This window comes from Fundulus heteroclitus, chromosome 18 (genome assembly GCF_011125445.2).
Source record: "Fundulus heteroclitus isolate FHET01 chromosome 18, MU-UCD_Fhet_4.1, whole genome shotgun sequence".
Taxonomy (NCBI): Eukaryota; Metazoa; Chordata; class Actinopteri; order Cyprinodontiformes; family Fundulidae; genus Fundulus; species Fundulus heteroclitus.
Window position 1 is genome coordinate 21,492,635 of NC_046378.1, and position 26,678 is coordinate 21,519,312.

Consider the following 26,678-nt stretch of genomic DNA (forward strand, 5'->3'; position numbering starts at 1 on the left):
TGAGACTCCAACAAAGAGCTCAAAGAACATAGACAAGTTAATCGATGACGAAAACTGGCAGCTCCATAATATCTATGTGAGAGAAATGTTTTTGTTCATTGTGCATTTAGGATCGAAAGGAAGGATACGTATTTTCTACGTTTTAAATGTGTGAGCCACCTTGCTCAATGAATAATAATCATGGTTGTAAATTTGTTTTTCTGTCACTCTGCACCTGTCTGGCAAAATAATAACGTAATGCTGTCGAAATATCAGTCAAAGCTGAATGGTAAAAAATAAAACGCAGCAGAAGATGAGAATTACCTGATCGTTATGGCTTGTAAAGTGGCAGAAACTGTCCAGATCAAGATAAACTCTACTGTTGCCAAGGAGGAATTTGTTTTGCAGCCAGCAAAGAACAAATGCTAAGAAAAAAATAAAAATACAGATACAAAAATAACGCAACTATTGATTATACAACACCATGATTCAAACATAAGCTACTACAATCTTTATTTGGGCCTATCATGTCTTTTTTTCATCAAATTATTGATGAGGCTGACACTAACAGGGGCAAATTAACATGTGTACCTTTGTTGTATTGCACTTTATCACCATGTGTCTGCAAACCGACGGAAGCAGAGTGGTTTGGGTTCAGCTAGGATAGCTTAGTATTCCTTGTGACTCTTGTTCAATGGAGCTGGAGGAGCTCTACAAAGCTTATTACCCATAGTTTCACAATGGTGTTTAGTCTGTGCTTATTTTTCAGGGCGAGGAAGTCAAACCAACAGATACAAGGAAAATGTTAAAACTTAATCCATGAAACAGGGGCAAAACATTTTCTTTAAAAGAACAACAGCAGCGACATTAAAAACTTCTCAAATTCAAATAAAAAGAGCCTTAGCACAGACTGCTAGCAATTGTCATTACAAGTTCCATGGTGCAATGAATGTTGTACAACTTGAACAGCCCGTCCATTGACAAAAACTGGACGAGATGGTGGAGGCTTCTTTCAAAAGAATTAAGTTACATTTCTTTGGTTTTTGAGAAATGAATGCTCACACCAGCCACTGAAATCTTTCACCACAGACGGCCCTGCAGACTTGTGGTCATCAAGCAGAGACACAGCCAGAGAGTCACCAGCAAACTTCAGAATGTGTCCGCCCTCATTTTTGACTCCGGCACCCATTAGTGTATAAAGTGAATAAAAGTGCTGGAAGGGCACAGCCCTGAGGGGAACTGGTGGAAGTTAAAAGTGCATTAAAATTAAACACCAATAAACCTCCCCCTCTGTTTGTTAGGAAATCAGTTAGCTAGCAAGCTCAATCCTGGTTAATGTTGGGACTGTTCGGGAGGTCAGCAGTGAGAATATGGGGATGTATACTGTTAAAAAGCTAAGGAAAAGTCGACAAAAAGCAAACAAAATGTTTTTCCCGCATCCAAAGGACCTAAAATCACATGAAGTCAGGCGCTGACAGCATCTCCAACACTCCTCCAATGAGCAAGCTGTAAAACGTTTCAAGATCTCAGCTCTATCATTTTCTCCTGTTTCTGGGCAATGCTGCAAATTTTTCCAGAAAACATAAACTGTTGCTTTGCATAATGCTCCAGTGGTATTTCATATTTTCCCTTGACTCATGATTTATGCATATGTGTGCGTGTGCATGCGTGTGTGTGCATGCGTGTGTTTTTGTGTGTTAGTTGTGCGGCACGGACCTGCCAGCTCACAAACACATGGAAACCTGATCCAACTAAAGTCCTAATGAGGGGAGATTGTTTTATTTACCAGTCAAGACATGGTCTGAAGGCAAATCTAAGAATTAGCTTGTGATTTAGAATGCACAGCGCTCATTTATTAATAATTATTGTGTGATAAAGTGCTGGGAAGGGTTTAGGTTAGGGTGAGCGCGCACTAATGAGACAAGGTGTGCGTCATCCTGAAGAGCACCAACATAATCAGATTTACATTCCAGGCCTGCTTGTCTCTACATGGCAGAGTTAATTGTTTAAACCTGTTGGACAAGATTGTGGAGGAGCACGCATATGTACACATACCGAAATAAGCATCGAGCCCAGAAGCTTTATTGCATAAAGAAATCGGACTGTAATATACTCAATTGCTCTAAAACACTCACAGTGATTGGGTAGCCATAAAGTTAGGTCGTAAACGCTGACACATGCAAAAAGCAATGGAATTGTTAAAAAAAAAATGGAGATAAAACTTTGCTCAGACGTTTGCATAAGTCAAGCGCAGGTAGAGTCAAACCGCCTATTTACATTTGCTTAAAGACTGTTCTTCCTGTACGAGTCTTCTGCTGCCTTTACATGTTAATATTTTCTCTCTGACGTCTGTTTCAGTCGGAAACTATGCCAGGCTTTCTCAGTACCTGTTCATACACCACAGCTCCATAATATTGATATCACGTCATTTTCGCTTTAACATGCTCATTTAAAATAAGATGAAAGTGCCTGTCAAATTACATATCAACCACTGCAACCTTTCACAAAAAAAAAACAAAAAAAAAAAAAAACACACTGCCGGCATCAGAAACTAGGAAGCTAGGTCTGTGCAGTTGATCAGATTTGCATTTCTCTTTTGATTTCAGCTCTAAAGGATCAGAAATATAATTGACAAAAAGAAAAAAATACCATTAGCACAGTTACTTGCCACTTGAATATTGTAAAATTTGTTATTATGTGTGTATGTAACAGAGGTTTTACAATGATGTTTACAAAAGATAACCAGTAACAGAGAAGACTGCAGCATGCTGTCTGACTGTCTGTGTGATGCCGCCTGCTTCAGCTGAGAGGAAAGGTACATTCTCCTTCTACTCCAAAGTTGGATTTTCCTAGTTCCCAGTCACATAAACACCAAGCATAAACCCTGAAGTCAGACTTCGGACTGGAAAAGTCGACGGTCTCCAAGCAGTTCAGTGTCTAATATGGATGCCGCTCCCATAAAACGTAATGAAAGCTGCTGGTATAAACTGTGCTTCTAAGAGTTTGTATGTTATTAAACCAGCGTCAAACAAATTAGTGTAAAACCTTTATAACTAAATGCGTTCTTTAAGTGTTACCAAATCCTGCCTGCTTTTTGAATTTCAACTACAATTCACTCCGCTTGTGTGTTACTTCAGAAAGAAAAAAGTTGAAAGGGCATTCCAATACTTATATGCAAATCTGTGTATTAAAAAATATGATTGACATTTGAAATGTGTTTTTGTATTCTAATTTTACTAAGATATGCACACACAAGATAACAATTTAAAAGAAAAACTGTTGCTTCTTCGTAGAAATATATGAGAAACATTAATTAAAGTGGTCAGCAGTGAATACATTAAGTTTCGACGTTAATGTAATTAAAGAAATTTTGGTTACTTTTCAACCAATCGTTTTCAGCAATGTTTTGATTCCACCTTTTCTGTAGAACACTCAAAATGAATAGTGTTAGTTTGATAGGTAACCAATAGTTCTGCAACTGTGAGGACGATCATTTCCCGTAATTGAGGAGAACTAGTAAAAACTAGAAGTCAAACTGATGGCGGCCTCCCAACAATAAAAAAAAAGAGACCAGTTGCAGAGGTAACTGGTAACACTGTGGAAGACCAAGCAGAAGCAGAGCGAACTGGTTGTTGTAGTGAGCCAGTGATCCATGGAGGTGACGGAAATAGAACAATACCACAAGAAGTCACAAGCAGAACTTTGAATAGACTCTTCAGCTGGAAAGTGCAGCCTCCTACAGTATGCACCCATTCAAACCTGATAAAGCCAATATGCTGACAGGCTGGTTTTTAAGAAATATTACCTGTATGAGGGAAATTTCTGTCTTGTACTGTTATAAACCTTTTTGCTCAATTCATATTTTTTTTACAGTTAATATTGTTGGGTTATATGATGTAAAATATCTTTATTGCATCTATAATCAAGGAAAGTAAGGTTTGACATACATCATATTGCCAAGAGTAATCCATCGTGTTCTTAATCCATATGGTGCATTATGCTGTTGGTTCATACTATGCAGGGTTTTTTTTAAAAAGTGCCTTGTGACTATGTTTGTTGTGAATTTGTTCTTTATAATTAAACTGAATTGGATTATTAGCTTCAGTTCTACTGGAAAAGCTCTCCACGATGTTTAGCAGTGTGTTTATGGGAATTTCTGACCCTCCTTCCACAGATCATTTGTGAGGTCAGACCCTGATGTTGGATAAGAAGACTTGTCTCGCGGCCCTCGCTCTAATTGAGCTCTCACATTTAAATATAAACTATTTTCCCTGCGGAAAAAGGCCTTGATGACCTTGATGCTAAGAAATTAATGTGCCTGCACAAATCCACATTTTTCATCAAAAGAAATATGTAATTTTTTAAACTGTTTAAAAAGGACTTCCTAGGATTCCATGTTTAAAAAACACAAACTCAAAAAAGATGTAAAATTGCAAAAAAAAATTAAGCATTCATTCCTTCAGAACCAAAGCAGATTTATGAGGGAACTATTCACAGGAATCTGGCAAAACAGTTGAAATTAGTGTATGGAAAACCAGGGTCTTTCACAAAGTGCAATGTAGAGTTAGGTGTGTGTGTGTGTGTGTGTGTGTGTGTGTGTGTGTGTGTGTGTGTGTGTGTGTGTGTGTGTGTGTGTGTGTGTGTGTGTGTGTGTGTAGGAAGCTTAGTCTCGAGCAGGAGAGCAGGCACAATGCATCTCATTCTGCCCCATGAATCAAGGAGGACGGGGAGGTAACATGAGAGCCTTAAGCAGGCATGTGAGAGGGGCTGTTCATGCTTTGAACCGGCCTTTGTTGGAAGCAGCTTCTCTCTCCATCAACACCCACCATCCTTCTCCTGCTCCGTTTTTTCCTTGGCCTGGTTCTAGGCAGGTAAGCCGATAGGAACATTGGACTCGGTCCACTTTGTTTGCAATGAACAAACAACCGATTCAATAGATGGAACACAGAAAACAAAGCATGTGAGAGAAGAAAACACGTATCAGTGACAAGGAGACGAGAAAACGAAGATGAATGGAAACAAAACATGACAAGAAGATTCAGTACTTCTTTCCAGGTTGTTTCTGCATCATTTAAGTTTGTATTCTTACGCCTCGAGTCGAGTTGAGATGTTTAAAATCAATCAGCAACATGTTTTAGCTCCTTGTTTCTTACGAAACATGACATCCAACATCTAGATCACGGTCAGGTGCCCTACTTTGCAAAACAATCTTGCCTTAAATTGTATTTACAAATATCAGCCACAGTATTCTGATCCAGCCATGGAAGACCCTTAATTTGATGGTGGTGAATTGAATTTTGAATAAACATTTCTTGGCAGATCTTCCTAATCATATAATTTTTATTGTCCTGAATTATTGCTTTGGTTCTTAACCCACACTACCAAGGTAAATTATGCTTCATCTCTTTGATCTCCTGATAAACACACCAAATTTAACTCATAAAGCTATATAGCAAGCATTGCAAATCTCACAGACTATTGGTCAGTTTATCAATTGGAAATTAGCAATCCTAAACTCGTCTGGACAGAGGTTTACCTTCTATCAGGACAGTCACCCTAAACATGCAGCCAGAGGTACATCAAATACTTGTGTTGGTCCAGTCAAAGTCCAGAATTAAATACGAGTGAGAGTAAATGCCGGGACTTGAAACTTGATGAGCACTGATGAACCGATGACCTTCAGAATATCTTTCATTAAAATTGTCGGCAAGACTAAAACGTCTCATTTGTTGAAATAAAGCATTTGCTTTGTCTCTTTTGTCCCAGAAGTGGCACAGAAGTTGACTCACCCCCACTTACAAACTTGCATGTTAAGACTTTGTTTATCATGTTTGGGTAGTTAAGTTCCTTGCATTTAGAGTTGTATTTATTCTCTTATTAGCAGCCTCCTGTTTTATTCTGGATAGTCTGGCCCTTTCCGTTCAGTTTCCTCTTTAATTTTTACTTCTGATTTTCCCAGTCTTTTGTTGGTTTTACTCTTATCTTGTTAGGTCTGTACTACTTTTTTGGGTGTATTCACATTAGGAAAGTCCCTTGGTCCCCTTGTTTGGTTCGGACGGGTCCGCTTGAGTGTATTCAACCCTGCACTAAAGGTCCAGACCAAGGGGCAGGGAAACAAACTCTGGTCAATTTAAAGTGGACCAAATGTGGCAGGTGTGAATGCCCCTTTAGTTTCTCGTCTGTGTTCAGTTCCTGTAATTCATTCTTTTAGATTCACTCCGTCTCTGTTCTCTGATTGCATTCTCAGCTGCTTCCACCCTGCTCACTAGTCTCAACTGCTTCTTGTTCCACCAGAAGTTTACATACACCATAAAAAAGACACAACCTTTTTTTTCCTCACTGTCAGAGGTGAAATCGGAATAGCATCTGTGTTTCTATTTGCTAATTGCCAGAATAATGAAAGAATGATTATTTTTGACAGTAATGGATTACTTTCATATTCATAAGTTTACATACACTAAGATCACTATGCCTTTAAACAATTTGAAAATGGCCAGCTGATGATGCCATGTCTTTGGAATCTTCTAATTGGTTTATTGACAACATCTGAGTTGATTTCAGGCACACCTAAAACAATCTGCCTCTTTGTGTAACATAATGGTTAATTCAAAAGAAATCAGCCAAGATATCAGGAAGAGAATTGTGGATTTGCACATGTCTGGTTCATCCTTGTATGCAATTTCTAAAGGCCTGAAGTTGCCATGTTCATCTGTTTCAGCAATCATATGCAAGTATAAACACCATGGGACTGTCCAGCCATCATACCGCTCAGGAAGGAGACGGGTTTTGTGTCTGAGAGATGAACATGCTTTGGTCCGAAATGTGCATACCAACCCAAGAACAAATCAATGACCTTGAAGCTGGTAAGAATGTGTCATTTTCCACAAAGAGACAAGTACTGGGCTAAAAGGCTACTCTGCCAGGGAGAAGCCATTACTCCAAAATAAACACAAAAGCCAGATTAAAGTTTGCAAATGCACCCAGGGACAAGGAAATACATTTTTGGACATATGTCCTGTGGTCTGATAAAACTGAACTTGTTTTAACCATAATGACCATTGTTACATTGGGTGGAAGATGGGGGGAAGATTTAAAGCTCGAGTACACCATCCCAACTGTGAAATTTGTGGGTGACAGAGTCACATTATGGGGAGGTTCTTGGTGCACTTCACAAAATAGATAGCATAATGAGACAGAAACATTATATGGAAATTCTGAAGCAGCACCTCAAGACATCAACAAGAAAGTTGAAGCATGGGCACAGATGGGTCTTCCAGATGGGTAACTGAGCCTACAAACTTGGCTCAGTTACACCAGTTCTGTCAGTAAGTAAACTTTATTTATATAGCACCTTTCGCAGGATAAAAACCACAAAGTGCTTCACAATAAAAACAACGATAAAACAACATAAAATAAAGAGATTAAATAGATAAAACAGCACAAATGCAACATCATCAAAGGTAGTCAGGTCAGGAGGAATGGCCCAAACCTCCTGGCAACTTTTGTGAGAAGCTTGTGGAGGGAAAGGTTTATTCAGATTTGTCGTGTCTGACAGGGAGAAAATAGCTTGTATCTTTTAATATAGCGTATGTAAACTTCTGGTTTCTACAGTAAGTCTCCCACTTTGCTTCTTTAGTCACTGCTGGTTCACCTGCTCGATAATGCTCAATCCAGCTCTAATCTAGCCCGTGCAATTCTGCCCTCCATTGTCATCCCTTCATGCTCCTTGTTTGTTTTTCTGGATTTATGTAGTTTCATGATCTTCAGTTCACATTTTTCGACCTTGAACTTTGTTCTTATGTCTTATTTGTATTATTAAACATTGATTTTTTTTACTGCTCCACCTCTGCCTCCATGTTACCTGCATTTGGGTCCTACCCAACACCCCCTTTCTGTGACACATACTATAGATATTTAAGATGTTTCACTTTCACAGTATTTCTTTTTCATTAAGGGCCAGGTTGCTATGGATAGCTTTTTCCATCCATCCATCTATTCATCGATTGTGTTCCGCTTGTCTTCTGCTTGCCAGGACCCCAACGCGTTCCCAGGCCAGACGAGATACAGCTATACAACTTGGGTGGCAGGCGAGGGCAGGGGCCTTGGCGTGCTAATCCCTGACGGCATAGACTGGCTTTAGCGTTTTTAATTAACGAAATCATCATTTAAAACTGTGCTTTTATTGAGACAGACTGTCTTGTTAAAATAATTATGACAAAATAGCACAAAAAAAATGCTAACAAAAAAGAAACAAGACGTTTATAAATTTCTCCTGAACTTTATCACTAAACGTGACATTTCAAATACATAGATGCGTCATCCACTTTTACCACTTTCCCTGAATGCGTCATCAACCATTCCTCTAAGTATGGATCTGTCATCCAACTTTTTTGACTGACTGGACCAAAGAGAACAAACCTGAGGGGGGAATGCGAGCGGTGTTTGCGCATTCTCCACTGCCTTGAATGTCATGGGCATACAAACACACAAAGCTGCATGCTGAGTGCCACAAAAGAGCCACATAACTTCACTCTGAGTCATCTGCTCCTCTTTTTATGTTTGTCCCCCCTCTCTACTTTCCAAATCCTTTTTTTTTGCCTACTTTCCTCGCCCCATGCACTTCATGGTTTTGGTTAACAAGTACAAAGAGGGGAAAAAGGGCCTAAAGCTGAAACACTTAGTTCTGGTCATATGAGAAATGTTTTGACCTGCAGTATATTCAGCAGTTAAAAATAAAATCCCATCAAAAGCTCTTAGCTATGCACAAACGGTGTTTCCACTAATTCTGTACCCAAAGATGCTTCATAAAAAGGACAGCTTTTTTTTCCCCAGGATTCTATTGTATGGCTCCAATCTATATATTTGATTATAATTAGCTAGAACTAACTTAGATTACTTCTAAATATACAAATGGATCCAAGAAGGTGACACTACACAAACCTTATACTCCCACAGTATTTCCAGCCTTACTTAATCATCCTACCTCTTCTGCCATCAGAATGGCCTTTGCATAACTTTTACAAAAGATACATTTCTGTATAGCTTGATCAGAATTTCTGAATAATTGGATCCCCCAAACTCAGCCCCCAGTACCTGCGGTTGTTCGTGTTTCTGTGACTAGCTGCAACTCCATAAAGCTACGTGGCTACAATTTGGAAATTTTTTATTTTTCAAAAAACATCATGCCCTGTTCTTCTGCAGACAGCTCCCAAACTTGTACAATAGCCTGTCTACGTTATTTTGTTGATTTAACAAAACAGTCCCCACACCACCACCTTTTACAATGACATTCACAATATGCTCTAACAGATCTCTGTGCAGGGAGAGATGGGCAGAAACCTGCTGAATCAATAGTCAATGACTTTCAAAGCAGAGTGCCCAATGTTTTTTGTACGATTTGTCCAAACACAATCTACTGGAACAGCATTTAAGTATTTTTACAAGCCCAATGTTCGAGTCGTGCCAAATTGGTGAGTAAAAAAAGCTAGCGTTAGCAAAGCACTTCAGCAAACTTCTGCATGAAAACATTGTGAGCAGGACAAAATAACCTTCACAATTCAGAAAAAAAACACGGAAGCACCCAAAATGTCACCTGCGACTACGTTCAGTGGAACACAATCACATTGATAACAATAGGCTATTAAGTGCGTAATACAGATGACACTCCACCAGCCTGGCATTCATTTTACTGATGTCAAGGTGGGAATTGGTATTGGTTGATGCGTAATCCTAACTAATTTAAATCAGTATCAAAAGCAAAATTACAATGATCATTGCATCCCTAATTTCAATAGCTATCATCTCCACACACAACCAAAACTGCTGATATATAAGCCAAAAAGGAAGTTAAGGTAACACAGGTCTAAACTGTTAGAATTGTATTTGGTTATTATATTTTTGATGCAGAATCATCGAGGAGGCTTGTTGGTAGCCAGAATGTTGGACAATACTTATTATACTTAGCACACCCCTGTTTATATATAGCCATGTTATACGCTTATAGAAAGACCAAAAACCATTTGATCATGATAAAATAAAGTTGTATATACCAAGCCTCCATCCTGGTAATGTTTTGATGGTCCTTTTTGCAGATAAAAATAACCCCAGCACCGGGCGTGATGACCAGATTTAAACAGACGTGGTGCCATCTACCAGTAGTATTGCAGAACTATCTTAACTTAAGGGTTTGCTTAACTAATAAAACAGTATTAAATAATGCTGGAGCAACTCTGACCCTCTGCAATGCCTCACAGTAAAGCGGCAGCTCAGCGTGATCGAAGACCAAACGTTATTAAATAAATACACCGATCTGTAGCAACTTTAAGAGCCTCTTCTGAGAAAATTTACTCACGTCAGTCAACTCTATGGTCACATTTGAGCAATCAGCAGGTTTAGTTTCCACTTCAGTGAACACCAACGGTCATACTGTATTCTAAGTGACATTCCAGTCTTTTCCCTCTTGGAGTCATACATTTTCTTTTTTTCCCCCCTCACTGGAGCTTGGACCATTCTTCATGTTGTATCCCCTGCTGTACATGCACCGTATTGTACTTGCTCTGTTATTAAAGAAAAATATAAAAGCCTTTATTTTCTAAGAAATTGAGCAAAGACAAAGCGTAAAACGGCAAACTAATAACTAAAACGCCTGCAGGACGTGATAGTCTTTCATAAAAACTTTGTGTGCAACCAGAGTGAGCTACTGACATATAAATTTAAAAAAAATCAACTAATGTGGCTATGCACCTTTAAACAAACCCAAGACTGAATTAGAGCACACCTTTTTAACACAAACTGAAAGTAGCATACCAAGTGTCCTCCCTCAATCAATTTCCACACTGAAAAGTTTCGCCGTTAACTTGAGATGTTCATGCTTAGAAAAGATGCTTAAAAACATCAAATTTTTTGTTTCTCGCTCCGTTCACACGTCAAGACAGGCCGAGCGTAAAGTGCATTTCAGACACCACGTTGTTTCTTGGTGACAATATCAATTTTATAGATTCAAATTAAAAGTATTTGATAGATCTTTAGATATTTCCACAAACTGGTTACTGTAGCAGTTTCGTATTTCCAATTGCGGAGGTTTAGAACTCGTGAACGGTGTTTATCCACTGAGGCAGCACGGCGCTTTCCCCCCCCATTTCCCCTCATAACTGTAGCCTGCATTCAGTCATCTACAAACACATATGCGTCTGAGCTGCATACACAGTGCTTGTGTGTTTCTGACCAACCAAACCCATCCTGTCAACCCTCACACTGACCCCATTGTCTAAAGCCCCCTTTCTAACACACATTTCAAATGATCTAGATTACAAAAGCACACAAGGCCTGCACTTTCTTAAGGTGTTCCTGTGTTTTCTGAGGGCTCAAGACATTTTTTAATGAACCTTAAGATCTGCCTTCTGTGGAATTACCATGACTGATTATTATCTAAATTAAAATAACATATGCCGTCAGAACGCAAGGTCAAAGAATCAAAAACATTAAAGTGCTTATAAGTCACTAATTTCAGAGGTAGCCATTAATTTACCAATCCTTACTCTGCATGTATGAAAGTAGGCTTGCTTGGGAAGTTTGTTTTTCCTACCCTTGAGAACCAATACGCTGACTTCACTCTATCTTTCAGTTCATTCCATTATGCTCAAACAAACACTCTGCAGCAAATGCCACTAAATGCCGCTCAGCTCCGCTCATGGGTTTCCAATTGGATTATGGCACAAAACCCATCTACACCATTACTAATCGCAGGATTAGTATCATAAGGTTTCCTTTGCTCACAACTAGAGAAGGAATGCAGTGGGCTGAGAGGGGAAATGTGCCCTTGAGAGACAAAAAGCTGAAAGCGAGCCGTGTTCTTCCACAAGAACCTAGTCTAAAAAGGTTTGTTTCTGTCGGCGATTCCTCCTCTGATGGTTAACGTTAATGTAGACAGTGGACAAAGTACATCTTATCTCTATGCATGTTATTTTTCAATCACAATCTGTGTCACGAATCTAGTTTCAAATAATTATCTCCATCTATCATCCATGTCCTCTTTCAGCGGCTGACAAACATCACTGTCCTCGCATTCCCTGCAGGAAAGTGGGATTTGAATACTCAAATGTCCTGGTGTTTGGAGCATGTTTGCAACCCCCGGGCCCACCGCCAACAGCTAGGAAGACACCAAGCACGGCCGGTCATGCAAAGCCGTTCTGCTACCATGCAAATCATCAAGAGAGGGAAACGACACACACCCACACATGCACACACATGCACGGCGGGAGATACGTTTGAGTAAGCAGAGCAGATGTGTTTTACTGTCACTCTCACCGTTTAAATCAGAACCAGCATCAGCCATATTTGCCAGGTTTGTGCACACAAACAAGGAATTTGACTTTGGTTCCACTTTTGCTCTAAATATAGATGTTTTAAGTAGAACTATAGAAAAAAGTGAAACAGAAAAAAAAATGTGGGCAGTTTATTTAACTGCTCTGTAGTTTAAGTAGATAAAATAATAATAGCGGAATGAGCGTCAAGCTGCTGTTTGCTGGCGAACAGCTGCATTATCACTGGCTGATAAAGCAACAATTTGTTCTTTCTTATGCATACACACCTTCCCGAGTCATGCATATTGACTGACTTAAAGGATGTATCGACTAGTGAAGGTTTGCACAGCGAGTTTGCACAATCTTTATAAAAGGCATCATTTAAAAAAATATATATACGCACATTAGAATGGTGGTTTTCAGAAAAATCTTATCTTAAAGTATTTAGCTAGAAAAAAAACTTTTTATTTCCAAACATCAGGGTTTTCCTAGTCTTCTCTGGAAAATCTGGGCCAAGTGTTGCATTACAGTGTGCAGAATACATATACAAGGGAGTGTGGTAAACAGGAGGTGGTGTGTGTGATCCCAACCCCAGGGCCAAGCTTCTTCTCTAGGGACTGAGATAAAGAAACGTCAACTTCCAAAACGGAGGTGGAAACAATGGTCCGAACAGTGGGTGGGTGTGGGGGGTGGGGGGGTGGTTTAATCACAGCTGCAAGTCTGTTTATGTCTGGAGGGCGTAGAGCCTGTTTCTGTGTAGCTACTTAGATTTCTTTGTGTTTGCTCAAATATCTCTGTCACCATTTCCCTACTTGTGTCACAACATACCAACAAAAACAACTAAACTTAATGCGAGATGGGGGTTTTTTTGTTGTCTGTTTTTTTTTTCTTTTTTGTGGATTTTGAATGTTTTACCACATGTGCAGTATTATGCTCCAGCGGTTTCATTGATCAAACAACGTCTGGCTGATCCTGGTTGCATGTTAAAAGTGTGACATGACTCATCGCCGGTTAGCTCGCGAACATGTTTGACAATCCGGTAAGGTGACAGGGCGAACGGCGAAAGGGCCACAACAGGTTCTTACTAGTCCTTACAGGGCTTACGTAGTCACAGACGTACTTCACCCACACACCGACATCAATCGAGATCGCTACACAAGCGCCGAACGACGTAAGCAACATGTCGGGGTTGTCAGAAACGGATAAACGACCACACCTTTTGACAAACTAGGTGAGGGTAGCTGAACAGCTGAACAACACGTTGATTTCAAGAAACCATTTGATAACTGTTTCTCAGTTTCTCAGGTGGTGTGCATTTCCCTGGAAATGCACACCACCTTGCAAAAGAGATAATACTAGTATACATTGCACATGTCACATTACAAACCACAAACTTCATATTAACTCACTGGGATTTTATATAATAGGCTTTAAGAAAGAAAGCAATATGAAAAATGTGAAACGCATATTATATATATATATATATATATATATATATATATATATATATATATATATATATATATATATATAAGGGGTGGGTATTTCCAAAGAACTCACGATTTGATTCGAATCACGATCCACATGCCACGATCCGATTCTATCACAATACTTGAATTATTGCAATGTATTGCGATGCATTGCGATATTTTCACTGAACACTGTTAGAAACAAATACAGCCATTACCAGTGGCTGACTGGCTGTGTATGATCTGGATAGTGTCTTCAATTGATACATAACTGAAAGAAACTGAATTCATACATAGCTGTATTTATTGAAATTACTTTTGGAGGTGTTTCCTTGAAAACAATTACTGTTACTGGACACAAATATTACTATTACTGGAGTGGACACACTGACAAAAAGTGCCTAGGATATATAAAACTTAAAATAACAAAATAAGGACAATCAGTGACGTTTACATGGCCTCAGTGGTCCTTTAAACCAATTAAGTTGTATTCCACTTGTTTTTGGCTGATGTTCGCCAACCATTCATGCAATTTTATTTATTATTTTTTTTAAATTAATAATCGATACTTGGCGTCAAGAATCGATGCAGTAGATCGCGAAAATTAGAATCGCGATGCATCGTCATGACGATTATTTTGCACAGAAAATGCATAGAAAATCTTGCTCTGTTCAGAGGAAACAAAAACTGTACGTTTTGGCCTACACGCAAATTGCCAATTATGGCTGATAACTAACATGCCGCATCACCCTGAACACCACATCCTCCGCGTGAAACATGGCGGTGGCAGAATCATACTGTGGGAATGCTTTTGCCCAATGAGGAAACTGGTCAGAGTTGATGGTAAGATAGACTGAGCTAAATAGAGGGCGATCCTGAAAGAAAAAGCTGTTAGACGCTGTGAAAGATTTGAGCCTCGGACAGAGGACAATGACCTTAAACACACAGCCAGAACTACAATGTAATGTTTGAGATCATACTTATATATTGTAACCAACCAGTCAAAGTTCAGACCTAAAGCTGGTTGAGAATCTGCAGCAAGATGTGACACAGATGCTCTCCATCCAATCTTACTGAGAGTGAGGTGTATTGCAAGAAGCAAGGGGAAAAATGTTGTGTCTAGATGTGCAAAGCTGGTAGAGAAAAGCCTCAAAAGCTGTAATCAGAAAAACTGGAATCAACACAGTGTTGAATCACAGGGGCTGAGTGAAAATGCATGCCACACTATACAGAGTATTATTTGTCAAAATGTTTTCACTTACTTCACACTATGTACTACATGGCGTTGGTCTACCACAAAATAAATCCCTAGAAGTATGCCGTTGTAACATGATAACGGCAAAATGCATATGAATACTTTCGCAAGGTGATGTCACTTCAAAACTTGTTTCTTTTGGCTCACACTACATGATCAGGCAAGACTATGAACCATTCCACGTGTGTTCGCTCCTCTAACGTCTTTACAGAACGATCAATAAATTACAGAAAATATTAGGTGTCAAGAGAGAAGAAGCACGGGCAAAACGTAGATGCCATAAAAGTGGATAATTAATTTGATGGATCAAGGAGGAAGGATGAGTCACCCTTTGTCAGGAAGTTGTTTTAAGGGGAGCCGGGGGGGGGGGGGGGGGGATGAGAAGATAAGGTGAGGGTTTAACCAAGGAGATTACGAAAGAAGAGGAATACAATGTGAGGGAGGAGGATTGGTGCTGTTTTATCTTGAGTGCCCTTAGAAAAGGAAAGGAATGAAAGTGTGAATTAAGATAACAAGAACAAGATGACAAAATAAGGGCAACATTACTGCCCATTAAAAAATGCAAGGAGCTCACGACAGCCTGTGGAGCAAGGGATATATTGCATCAGAGCAGCTTTTTTGTTGAATGAAGACAGAAGTCTGCTCTCCAGACTGCACAAACAGTTCATGTTGGTTCAAGAGGGAGTGGGGGTCCGGGGTACAGCTGGAACCAGGACTGCAAAGATGGATTTTAGTAAGCACCAGGTAGAGAGGCAGTTTGGTCTTTTCAAAAAAGGTTGGGACAATTTTAGTCTCTAAAGGCAAACGTAGAGAACAGTGGTAAGATCGGGAGACTGTAAACTAAAGCAAGGCGGAGTGTTGCTCCTCGGCTGAGGAGTGAATGGAAAAAGTGTCAACGGAACACAAGAAGGGATCCTGTGAATAAACAGAGCAAATGAGTCACCCTTTCTAGGATGGCCGAGATGACCACGGGGTGGGGGTGTAGGCACCCAACTACCTTGAATAAGCCTCCAAAACCCCTCCAATGCAGGCATTCATGCATGAAAACACACAGCCCAGCTCCTGTGTTGCACTTAGTTGGCCAGGCCAGTACAAACCGTCTATTGTCCAACTTTCCCAACCAAAGCTGCAGCTCCAAACAGGGCAGGAATTTTGTATTTAGGGGATTTTGGAGGATTGTTTACCACATGTGTGTGTGACTGGAATAAAAAGCTTTGGATAAGGTTGGGTTCGACCCATCTTTAAGTTTGAGGGTGGGTATTTTTTTTCTTCTTTTGCAAAACAGAGACAAAAATTCAAGTATCAATTACGCATCTTGTAATTTTTTTTGACTAAACACCTTGGAACTATGTTATTGCCGTGGGACTTAGCTCCACGGTAGTTATTTTTGTTGTTTTTCTACGCAGGAGATACAAGCTTGATAAATGCATGGCACATGTGCATAACATCCAAGATGTCTCTGTATTTTGCTCACTTGTACTTTGCATGTTGTTGTATGTTCTTACCTCACCATCCTCAACAACACCGTGTCAGCTGTGGATCACATCCGGTTCCTAGGAACCTCCCTTTCTTGGGACCTGAGATGGTCCTCACACACAGACATCGTTAAGAAGAAGGCCTGGCGGAAACTTTACTTCCTGCGTACCTCAAAAACTACAACCTACCCCCGGTAGCTGCTGATCGTCTTCTACACCGCCATCATTCAGTCTGTCCTGTGTTCATTCATCACTGTGTGGTTTGGCTCATCCGCAAAACAGGACAGGTCAAAACTACAACGAACGATTTGGTCAGCAGAGAGGCTCTTCGGAGCTGACCTTCCCTCCATCCAGGACCTGTACAGGTCAAGGGTCAGAAAAAATGGCTGCCAACATGCCTGCTGACCCCACACAGGCTGCACACAAACTTTTTCCTTCAGCTCAGCACCACCGAGCGCTACTTGCAAAACCCAACCTCTATGATGACAATTTCTTTCCCCAGCCTGTCACTCTTATGACTTTTTTTTTTTTTTACAAAACAAAAACTAACAGTATTTGAACAGATTTACAGAACAACTTTTATTTTTAGTTCCCTTCTCATACCTATATTCAAAATCTCTTTATTGAGACCAAAGTGGAATCAAAGTCAAATTTGTTGTTTGTGGGCACAAGCTTGGTAGATAGAGTTAACTCTGAATTATAAGTGATGAGGGTTACCAAAGAAACTGAGAAAAGTACTTAGAAAAAAAGACAGGCGATGTTTCCTCATCACAGAACACAGGTACTTATGGGATATTTAGCATATAGAGTGAGATCCAATGTAATCTGTTCTGCAAACTTGCAATATTTTGATCCAGATAGAGTGAACAAACAAAAGCTTTAACCTATGCTAATGCTCAAATATCCCCCTGGTGGTTTAGTTTAATAACCCCACATCTATTTAAACAGATGTTTATTGCAATAAATAGACAGAAGACAACAGAAATAGGCCCAGTGCATGTAGGGTTTACTTTCCTAAGCAAGCATGTTGCATTGATTGGCAGAAATGAAGACAGATAAAACTAGAAGATAGAAGCATCTTAAAAACAAACAAACATTCTATACATACAAGTGTTGCGTGTGTTGAAATCCTGAAATGTCATTACCTTATCTACTTATTGAAGAATATAGTAGATTTCTTTACTCCAGCACATCCAGAATGTCTCATATTCTGAGGGACTTTGTAATTTATTTAATTATTACACTTTTGGCTTTCCATACAGTTGGGGAGTCTAAATAATTTGTGTTCTTTTTATTGCTTAGTTCACAGCCTCTCATTATCATGTTGCAGGGTCCAACTCAGCTTCAGCTTTATTTTGTTTTTGTTTTTTTTACAGGTGGTCTTCTTCTATCGCTCTCTGATACATGATAGATTTTATAATGGAATCTGTGAAGGTGAGCTGGCCAGGTCATGCAGCAGCAAAGCATCCACAAACCGTGACGCTTCTCCCACCATGCTCCACAACTGGTATTATGTTACTTTACAGAAACGCTATATTTAGCTAATGTCAAACCTATTCCTCTAAGCTAGTGTCCAAATCATTCAACTTTCAGCTAGTCTGTCCAAAGAACATGATTCCATAAACGTTGGGTCTGGTCATCATCTTTTTCTGAGAGCAAAGTTTTCCCCTTACACACCATGAAAGGTAAACTTGTGCATTTCTTTATTATTACACAAAGATGTGATTTCACACTAATAAATCCCTGCTGCGGGTCCTTTTAAAACATTGTAGAAATTTTAGAGACTTCTTTAGCATCTTGTTGTCTGCTAGGGTGAACTTATTGTACAACCAGACATGGATGGGCACGTCTGCTATTGCTCCGAATGCCCTTTACTGGTGGACTGTTCCATACGATGGAATGGCTGATTTCAAATGCTTTGGACACCATCTTCAAATTTCCTACAAAAATCTCCTTTCTGAAGGCCACAGCTCTTTGGATCTTAGCGAGGTCTTCACCCTCAAATTGCACATCAAACTAAATGTCTGACATTTAAATAGCCTAAACCTTCAAAATGCTGATTAATGATGTTCCTGAGGTGATCCGCCTGAGTTGTTGTTGTTGTGTTTTAAGGAGGAATAATTGCTGGGTGTCCTAATTTTTTCCCCATTTTTAACCAGAAATTGTATTTTCTTTCTTTTCTTTAATTTTTAACAATCAAATTAAGAACTCAAATTTTTAAATGTGTCAGAGAATCCCACTTTTACTTCACATGATTCTATTGCATCACTAATAATAAAATAATAATAATGACAGACTAGTGGTGGAATAAATAACTGATGAGCTGAGCAAACATTTTATATCCTATTAAACCATTTAACAGCACACATTTTTTGTGAACGGGCCCCTAACCCAACAGCCTCCAATACAGGGGGCTGCTTCTCTGAGATGTAGGGCCACTTAGATAGGTGGCTGATAGTGTAGGGGTTCACTCAGTGGGTTAACACTAAACTCATGCATGTCAGCAATTTGACTGTTTACATTCACTTCTCAGATATTCTGAGTCTCACGCTCTGCTTTTAAACAGCAGCAGGGCCTTTTTACTAAACAAAGACACAGAAAGTGAAGCAGGCACTTGTGGCTTCATGCTGCAATGGGGCCTATAATTGGAAACTCCATTTTACATTTTCATCATTGTTACTTTCCTGGTGTACAAACCTTTCTGTATAATCTGCATCACATGATTAGGTTGTTTTGTTGACAGATCACGTAAATACTAATGCTTCGCACTAAATAGCTGCTTAAATGTACTCGGGACAGATTGTTGAAGCGTTTAGATCCGAGTCCTCGGTGCACATTTTTATGTGGGTCTCAAGGTTAACGTGTTCTAGCAAGCCTATTGTATGGCTAATTTTTAAGAGATGCACTAGAAACCTGAGGGAATGTACTTGGCAAACTAGTTTACTGAGGTCCGGATGACAAATATATTACCAGCACAGTAAGAAGGGATTTGCATCAATGTTGTCATTTTTACATTACTTCCCTCTGCGATCACCGTATTGCAAAATTATTTTTGACAATTCAAGCAAGTAAATTTTCAGATTCTTCAACAACATGTAAACGGCAACTTAATGTAGAAGAAAAAATAAAAACAGCTGACAGCATCCTCTCGTCACAGCTTTTAATAAAAGCAAGACCATTTTCAGATGATTGTGTGACCAACAATTGTATCCCTAAAATGGATTCCCCTGCTGAACAGCCAGCCATCATGAATGCTAGGAAAAGATAATGTTCACTTTTTTTCCACTGTCTTTATTTCTAATTTCAAAAGCTCTATAGAAAAATATTTCCAACTATTCCTGACTTTGGTGCAAAATCAACTCTTGTGGCGCTTTCCTTATTTTCCATGTGTGCTAAAACATGCACGTGAAGCTGTTAAGCTTTGAGTATGTTTGTGTGTGTTGTTTTGAACCTCAACCTCCGGATCCCCCTTGATTAATCATAAGACAACGCACCTGACCAACCATCAGCACTGCAGTAAATAAACCCAGATTTTCTCTCCGCTTTGTTGCTTTTCGGTTGTTCCAAGAGGTTTCAAGGAACTCCCCACTGAGCAGGGTTCACAGGTACCTCTGCCGTATTCTTCTTACTTTGTCCTCACTCTGGGATCATGCAATCATTTGTAATCTCTTACACCAGTATTTTCCTTCAGCACCTCCTCTAAATTCACCAACGCATTTATTCGTACGTTTGAAGCTCTGCTTGACTAGTGGCACTGACACTGACTTGTAATAATGATGTTAGATACTGATAGCTTATCAGGGGCTGTGCGGATGAACCATCTCCACCCTGGTAAAGTGGTTAACTTATCAGCCCCGATGTGACCTCACAGCAGGGTCAGGCGTGTTCTTGACCCCCACCCACCTACTTCCTGACCTTTGTGGTTGCATCTGTTCCTGACAGCAGTTGGTCGCCGTGTGGAGCTGCTAAAGTAGGTCCACACAGGTCAACCAACCAATATTGCTCTGTGTAAAAGTCTTGGTTTATTTATCATTTGCTTTTTTTTCCCAGTCCTTCTCAATCCAGGTCTACGTTCAAAGTTGAGCTTTGACCTGACCATTAATTGGGCATCAGCAGGCTTAAACTTAAGGAGCACAGACTTTGTAGCTTAATGATACTCCTACACCATTAATGTCATTGTGTTGTAGGAATTCTATGCAGCTATTGTATAAAAATGTATTAGAAATTGCTAAATCAAGCTAATATTTGGTTATAATTTTAAAGCAATTTTCAGTTCTAAGGTCCATGAACCTTTATGCATTTTGCCATGTTCCAGCAGCAAACTGTTGCATTTTGGGAAGCCTTTAGCTGATCAACCAGCACAAAATAAAAATAAAATGGCATAATCAAGATTTGAAAAACCCATTATGCATAGTTTGTCTTTTGTTTGTTGTGGTTAAAACATAAAAAGTATGTGGATTTGTATTGAGCCTCTCAGAGTGAATACTTGTACTGACTTCAATTGTCCATTCTAATAAATGTTTCTTTTTGTTGTATATAAACCATTCAACTGTAGCTCTTGGTTTGTGATTAGTGTTGTCTAGTAGTCTCAGTTTGTTTGGAGCCTACTATAGGTTTTCTTCTAGGGCAGCCCCTATTTAGCTCTATTCATCTTCTGTTCAGCTCTGATCAACTTCCCAGGGCCTGCTGCAGAAACCCATGCCCATAGCATGATGCTGCCACCACTGTGATTCCTTATGGGGGGGGGGGGGGGGGGGGGGCTGTGTGTTTAAGGTCCAGTGTTTTGCATATAGGCCAGAACATTCAGTTTTGATCCTATTTGACCAGAACACCTTCACGCCAAGTAGCTCTCCAGTTCCCTTACCAATTAGGTGACTTCTTAAAGCAGCTGGTTGCACTAGGCTTTATTTGGGGGTAATCGAGTGAAAGGGACCGAATAATAATAAATGCCACACTTAGATTTTCATCTGTTAAAAATCTTGGAAAACTACGTATCATTTTCCCTCCAAAAATATGCGATGTTTTGTGTTGATCCATCACAAACTCACTCAAAGTTGGGGCCGTAATATGTCAACATGTGGTAAAACAGAGCTTTGGCATTTATTGTATTAGACTAAAGGTTTTAAATGTTTTTTTTAAACTCTTGAAAAAATTATTAGGTGGAGTATACCAGTGATGTACTAAAACATCATATGCAGACAAAACTCACAAAAAGAGGAAGCTGAAGTGAAGTGGACATGAGATGAAACGCAGCTGTGAGTTTATACTTGTTAACCATGAGCAGAGGCAGGTGCATGACAGGGAAACGCTGACGTTACAAGATAGAAACAAAGCCTGTTGCACAGAAAACAAAATAACTGATTAGCAGGGCTGCTCAGAGCCGGCTGGGGAAATCAGCTGATTACCACCTGCCAGCCTAACTGACGGATTTAAACCGATATCTGCTCAGACTGCCAATTTAATATCTCCTGGAAATGTTTCCCCCCACCGTACGTGCCGTCAGCTGTTAAATTAAGAGCAGATTTCCAATAATGCATGTTGCTTCCTGTTGCAGAGAGGATGTCACTACTTCTCTCCCTGCCAACACTTGCCTCTGCATGTGTGTTTTGAGGTTTTGTCATGCAACTGAATGAAAAATAATGACTTTTTTTTTTTTTTTTACATGAGTAATGAGCGGGGACAAGGAAATGTGTCTTTTCATGTTCAAGATACAGATATCACTCCTTGGAAGGAATGCCATAGCACATTTACTCATTGGTTGATTTGATTTCCCTGCAAAAGGCTTTTAAGCACAGTGCATACATATCTAACAAGGAGGTTTTGCAGAAGCTCAATGCTAAATTACGGTATCTACTCCATGATCAGCTTTGATGTACGTCTTGAGATCATTCTCAGTTCTAAACACCCAATTCTCCCTAAGTTTCAAATATTTGGCTGTTGATCTGCGATGAGGTGGAAGAACGTGGGAATACTCATGCTTCTTCATTCTTCCATCCTCTTTGCACAATGGCAACAAAAAAAGACCCTCAGCATGATACCAACACTACCATGCCTTGACATGTGGTATAAAATAGTGCAAGATTGGAAATCCCCACCTTGAATCCCCCAAACATTCTAGTGATTATGATAAAAGCCTTCAAATGTTGATAATGTCTAAGTAAGTTGATCTTTTATTGATAACCTATGTAAGCCAAACTGGTGAATGTTGGCATAGCCTTTGACATCATTTTGAACAGAACAACTGTTTAATTTTAAAAGTTAATAACTTACTGAAAAACTAAATTGGTGAAGTGTTCCTTCTGTGGGCTAAAACTGGCCTGGTGTTGTTTCAAATGCAAAACTTATGTGTACAGAGTAAAAAAAGGGACTTGTCTTCTCAGCGGTAGAAGTGGAAAGGCAACAGGAGAGGGGAGGAGCTCGACCATATTAAAACGCTTGGTAAGAACCAACTCCACAGTTTTAGAATCATTTAACTAAAACCCACCAAAACCACAAATGATGGTTCCACACAACAAGAGAACATTGAGCCCTTTTCACACACACATAGATCTCAACCACAGTAAGAATGCCATCATAGAGGTGATTTATTTCAGTAATGCCATTTAAAAACTGAATACAAACATAATTAAAGGAGTGACATTTTCAAAGTTTTTTTTTTTTCCCCACGGCTAATTTTGATGATGTGTCTTACAGGTAATAAAAACCCAAAACTAGGAAATTTGAATAATACGCAAGTCAGGGGAAGGCTGTAGACTTCAGAGCTGTCCAGCAGATAGACCTTGACACTCTCTGCAAGGAGGGTAAGCCACAGAAGCTCACTGCTAAAGAAGCTAGCTGCTTATAGGGGGCTCCATATGAGTAAAATAACGGAAACTTGTGATGGAAAAGGATAATTGCAGTTTTGAGACAATTGTAAAACAAAGTTCATTCAGGATTTTGGGGAGATTCACAAGGTGTAAACTGGCAGCTGGAGTAAAAACTTTAAGAGCCAACACACTTAGAAGTAACAAGGACTACAAATGAGGGACGAAGTCAAGGTCGGTTCTTCCAGACTAAGAGCTAACCCTCCAAGACCAAGACCAGACCCTTCAAGAACAAGGCCCAATCCATCAATCAAGGCGTTGCTTGTTTGTACCTGTAATACTTTATCGGCTGGTTTATCAGCTTGTTCTTTGCAGGTGTAGAAGCAGACTAAGGATTTTGTATCGCTAATTCCCTTTTCTCTCCGCTTTCACATTTTCTCCTTTTTCCCCTCCTCTTCCACCTTCTTGTTTCAGTGTCCATTAAACATGAAATAGTCTCAGCATAAAATCTAATAAAGCTTCTTGCATATATAAATCAAGCGGAGCACTATGGCGAAAGCAGTAAGGCTCCGCTTGTGAAAGGAAAATCTGTTGGGCTCTTTTTGGCATTAAGACAACAATTCTTAATGCCACATTGCCAGACAGGACAACAACAAAAAAAAAAAAGAATGCCCAAACCACCTAGCCTACTTAGAGGTTGTTCACAATGTTCAGTAATGTAATGTATCAAGCACTGTCTACTAGGTAGAGAACATACCTAAATAATAAAAGAATTCATGGATAACCTATCACACTTATAACTGCATGTGGTGTTTTGTGACGTATGTGCACTAGTTGCGTAACGTCCCATTGCATTAAACGCACCAATCACAAAGCAAACGCTGTGTTTCAGAAGTCGGTGCGCATGCGTACTCCTTTTCTACGGGAACTACGGCCGTCAGCTAAGCAGTTTTTACCCAGTGGTTGTGTGTTACTAAAACTGATCAGAATAACATGACATCTCCTCTCCTATTGATTTTATTTGTTCATGTGGGGAGCAGACAGCATGAATCCATGTCGGGCTGCTGAGATTAATCCAACTTTCTGAGTTGGAGAACAGAGAGTCGGTTCTGACTGTGTTTAGGTGTCGTGCCAGTTGACTGTCCTGAAATCAATGCAATGTAAACGCGATGTTGATTCTCGCCTTATGTAGACCTAGTGTGTGGGATGGATCGGGGTTGCTATGAATCTGGGGAGACACGTCCATTCAGTTCGTTTGCTTTTTTTTTTATTTCTTGGGATGTGCCTTTGCGGCGAAGATCAAAAGGAGTTACTTGTTCTAAATTTGAAAAAAAAAAAAAAACTGCAGGGTATCGAACAGGCCTCGACCAACGACAATACGGGACTGAGCCCAAGACCGAGGCATAACATTGTGAGGCCCAGACCAAGATCAGGACAAAACGGTCTCGGGCCCGAAGACCACTCTCAAGCCCTCCCTCCCTGCTCCAAATTTCTCATTCCTTAATCGTAATCCCATAAACTACTCACATGCATGCCGGAGAATGATATTTTTGCATTAAAATTCCATCTCCAATAATATGTTCTCAAAAATATAATGTGGGAGTTTCAGTGTTTGTATTATTGGTCAACTATCAGTGATATTCTTATTTATTAACAAACACCTGTAGCTCAATTATGTCTAATGAGTCACATGGCGTTTGGCTATGATCCTGTAAACAGCTATTTCTTGTGCAACACATGTGTTGGCCCATGGGTGAGCAGCTGGATGAAACCCATCAGAGCCAACTTAAATGCACTTTTCTTTCTTCTATGTGCAGGAAAATGCTATAACTGCAGTAATTTGTTCTGACCTTTGTACGTATCCTTTTTGTGTTATTTAAAAAAGAATAAAATAAAAAATCTTCACTCATGAATTAGGTTTTCGCACGTCAACAACTCATATGCCCTTTGTCGCCTCATATGCCAACTTCCCCCCGTAACATCTCTTACCTTGGTGTCAACGATGGAGCAGGCGATTTGCTTCACGTAAGCCAGATCAGCAGTGTGGGGCAGCAGGACGGATTCTCTGGTCAGCCCAAGCTGGATGATGAAGGATACCCCGGCTGGAGCAGGAACCATGGAGGGCATCATCCCACCGGGAGCGTGTCCTGCTGTCAGGTCCATCACTGGAAGAGGAGTCTGAGGAGGCAGAGAGGGCATGGATATCGGGGTCCCCTGCTGCATCACTGCCGACCCAGGTGGGGAGGCCCCCACAGGAGGGAAGAAGACCTGGGACATTGCCCCTGAGGGCATGCAGGGGCTCGCGTTAGCCATTCAGAGTCCGCCGGCTCTTCCCCGCTGGCCGCCCTGAAGCTCTCAGCATACACAGGAGACGAGCACAAACCCAGGTGCAGCGGGGGGTTCTGAGAAAAGCCACACTCATTCAAACTGTTCAAGTGGGAGAGAGGAAACGGGGGTATCCGCGCACTGTTCTCCCGAGCCCTCCGTCCTCCTTCCTTCAGTGGATCGAGGACGAAATCCTTATCCAGGAAGCCGTTCCGCGTCCTTTCAGACGCTTCTTTCACGTCGCCTGACTTCTGTCATTGTTCAAGAATGACAAGCATGAGAAAAAAAAAAAAAAGAGACACACTAAAGGGAGAAAGAGCTGCCCCCTGCTTGCTGTTCCACCTCCACCTTCCCTCCTTCAGCTCGGCTGCTCCAAAGATGTTGCTCTGCAGAGTAGAAAGTCCAAACTTGGTTGTGAAACTCCCCCAGCCGTGGGTGAGAGGAGGAGTAAGAGAGAGAGAGAGAGAGAGAGAAAAGAAAAAACTTTCTATAAGTGATTTGCTCTAGGGCTGGTTAACAAAATGGCTTCCTAGAACAGGAAACCGTGAGAATGAAGGAGACCAAGAGACTGCACTCCTTTTACAAGTCTTGCCCTGTTTCACTTTCAAACCCAGTACAGGCTTCTTTTTTTTTTTCTTTTTGTGTGAAAAAGCAGAGCCTGATGAGATGGTACCTCCCTCTTACCCTTCCTCCTACCCTCTCACCACAGCTGAGAAGGAAGTAAAGTGACTGACACCACCTGAAGCCAATAAACTCCCAGCAAGTTCCACCTTCTGACTCCCACGGCTCAACATTTCCCCCTCCTTGCCCTCCCTTTCCTCTCTCTCTCTCTCTCCTTCCACGGTTTAGGGTTATTTGGCTTGTTTGCTCCCTCCCTCAGACGAGCTCAGCACAGATCCTCTTACACCGCCTGAGGCCAAGGGACAGGCTCCACGCTCAAAAACCCTCCCATCACTTCCTCATCCTCCTCCCTGCTTCAGAAGCCACTTTTTGTCCTGTCGTAAAGGTGGATTCCGTGCCTTTCGCCAGACGAGTGGCATTGTTTTTTCTGTTTGGTTTATCAGACACAC

The 26,678-nt window shown here is 40.4% G+C and overlaps 1 protein-coding gene across 2 annotated transcripts in view; it reads right to left on the reverse strand.

Annotated features, from left to right (window-relative positions):
* Positions 1-26,407, reverse strand: part of prkd2 (protein kinase D2) — a 59,448-nt gene extending 33,041 nt beyond the window's left edge. Inside the window, exon 1 of one of the 2 annotated variants that reach the window (XM_036149693.1) lies at positions 25,273-26,407. In XM_036149693.1, the coding sequence (XP_036005586.1) occupies positions 25,273-25,596 (324 nt within the window). In that variant the 5' untranslated portion in view covers positions 25,597-26,407. The remainder of the gene's footprint in view (positions 1-25,272) is intronic. The other variant, XM_036149694.1, reaches the window with a different exon arrangement.
* Positions 26,408-26,678: the final 271 nt, after the last annotated feature.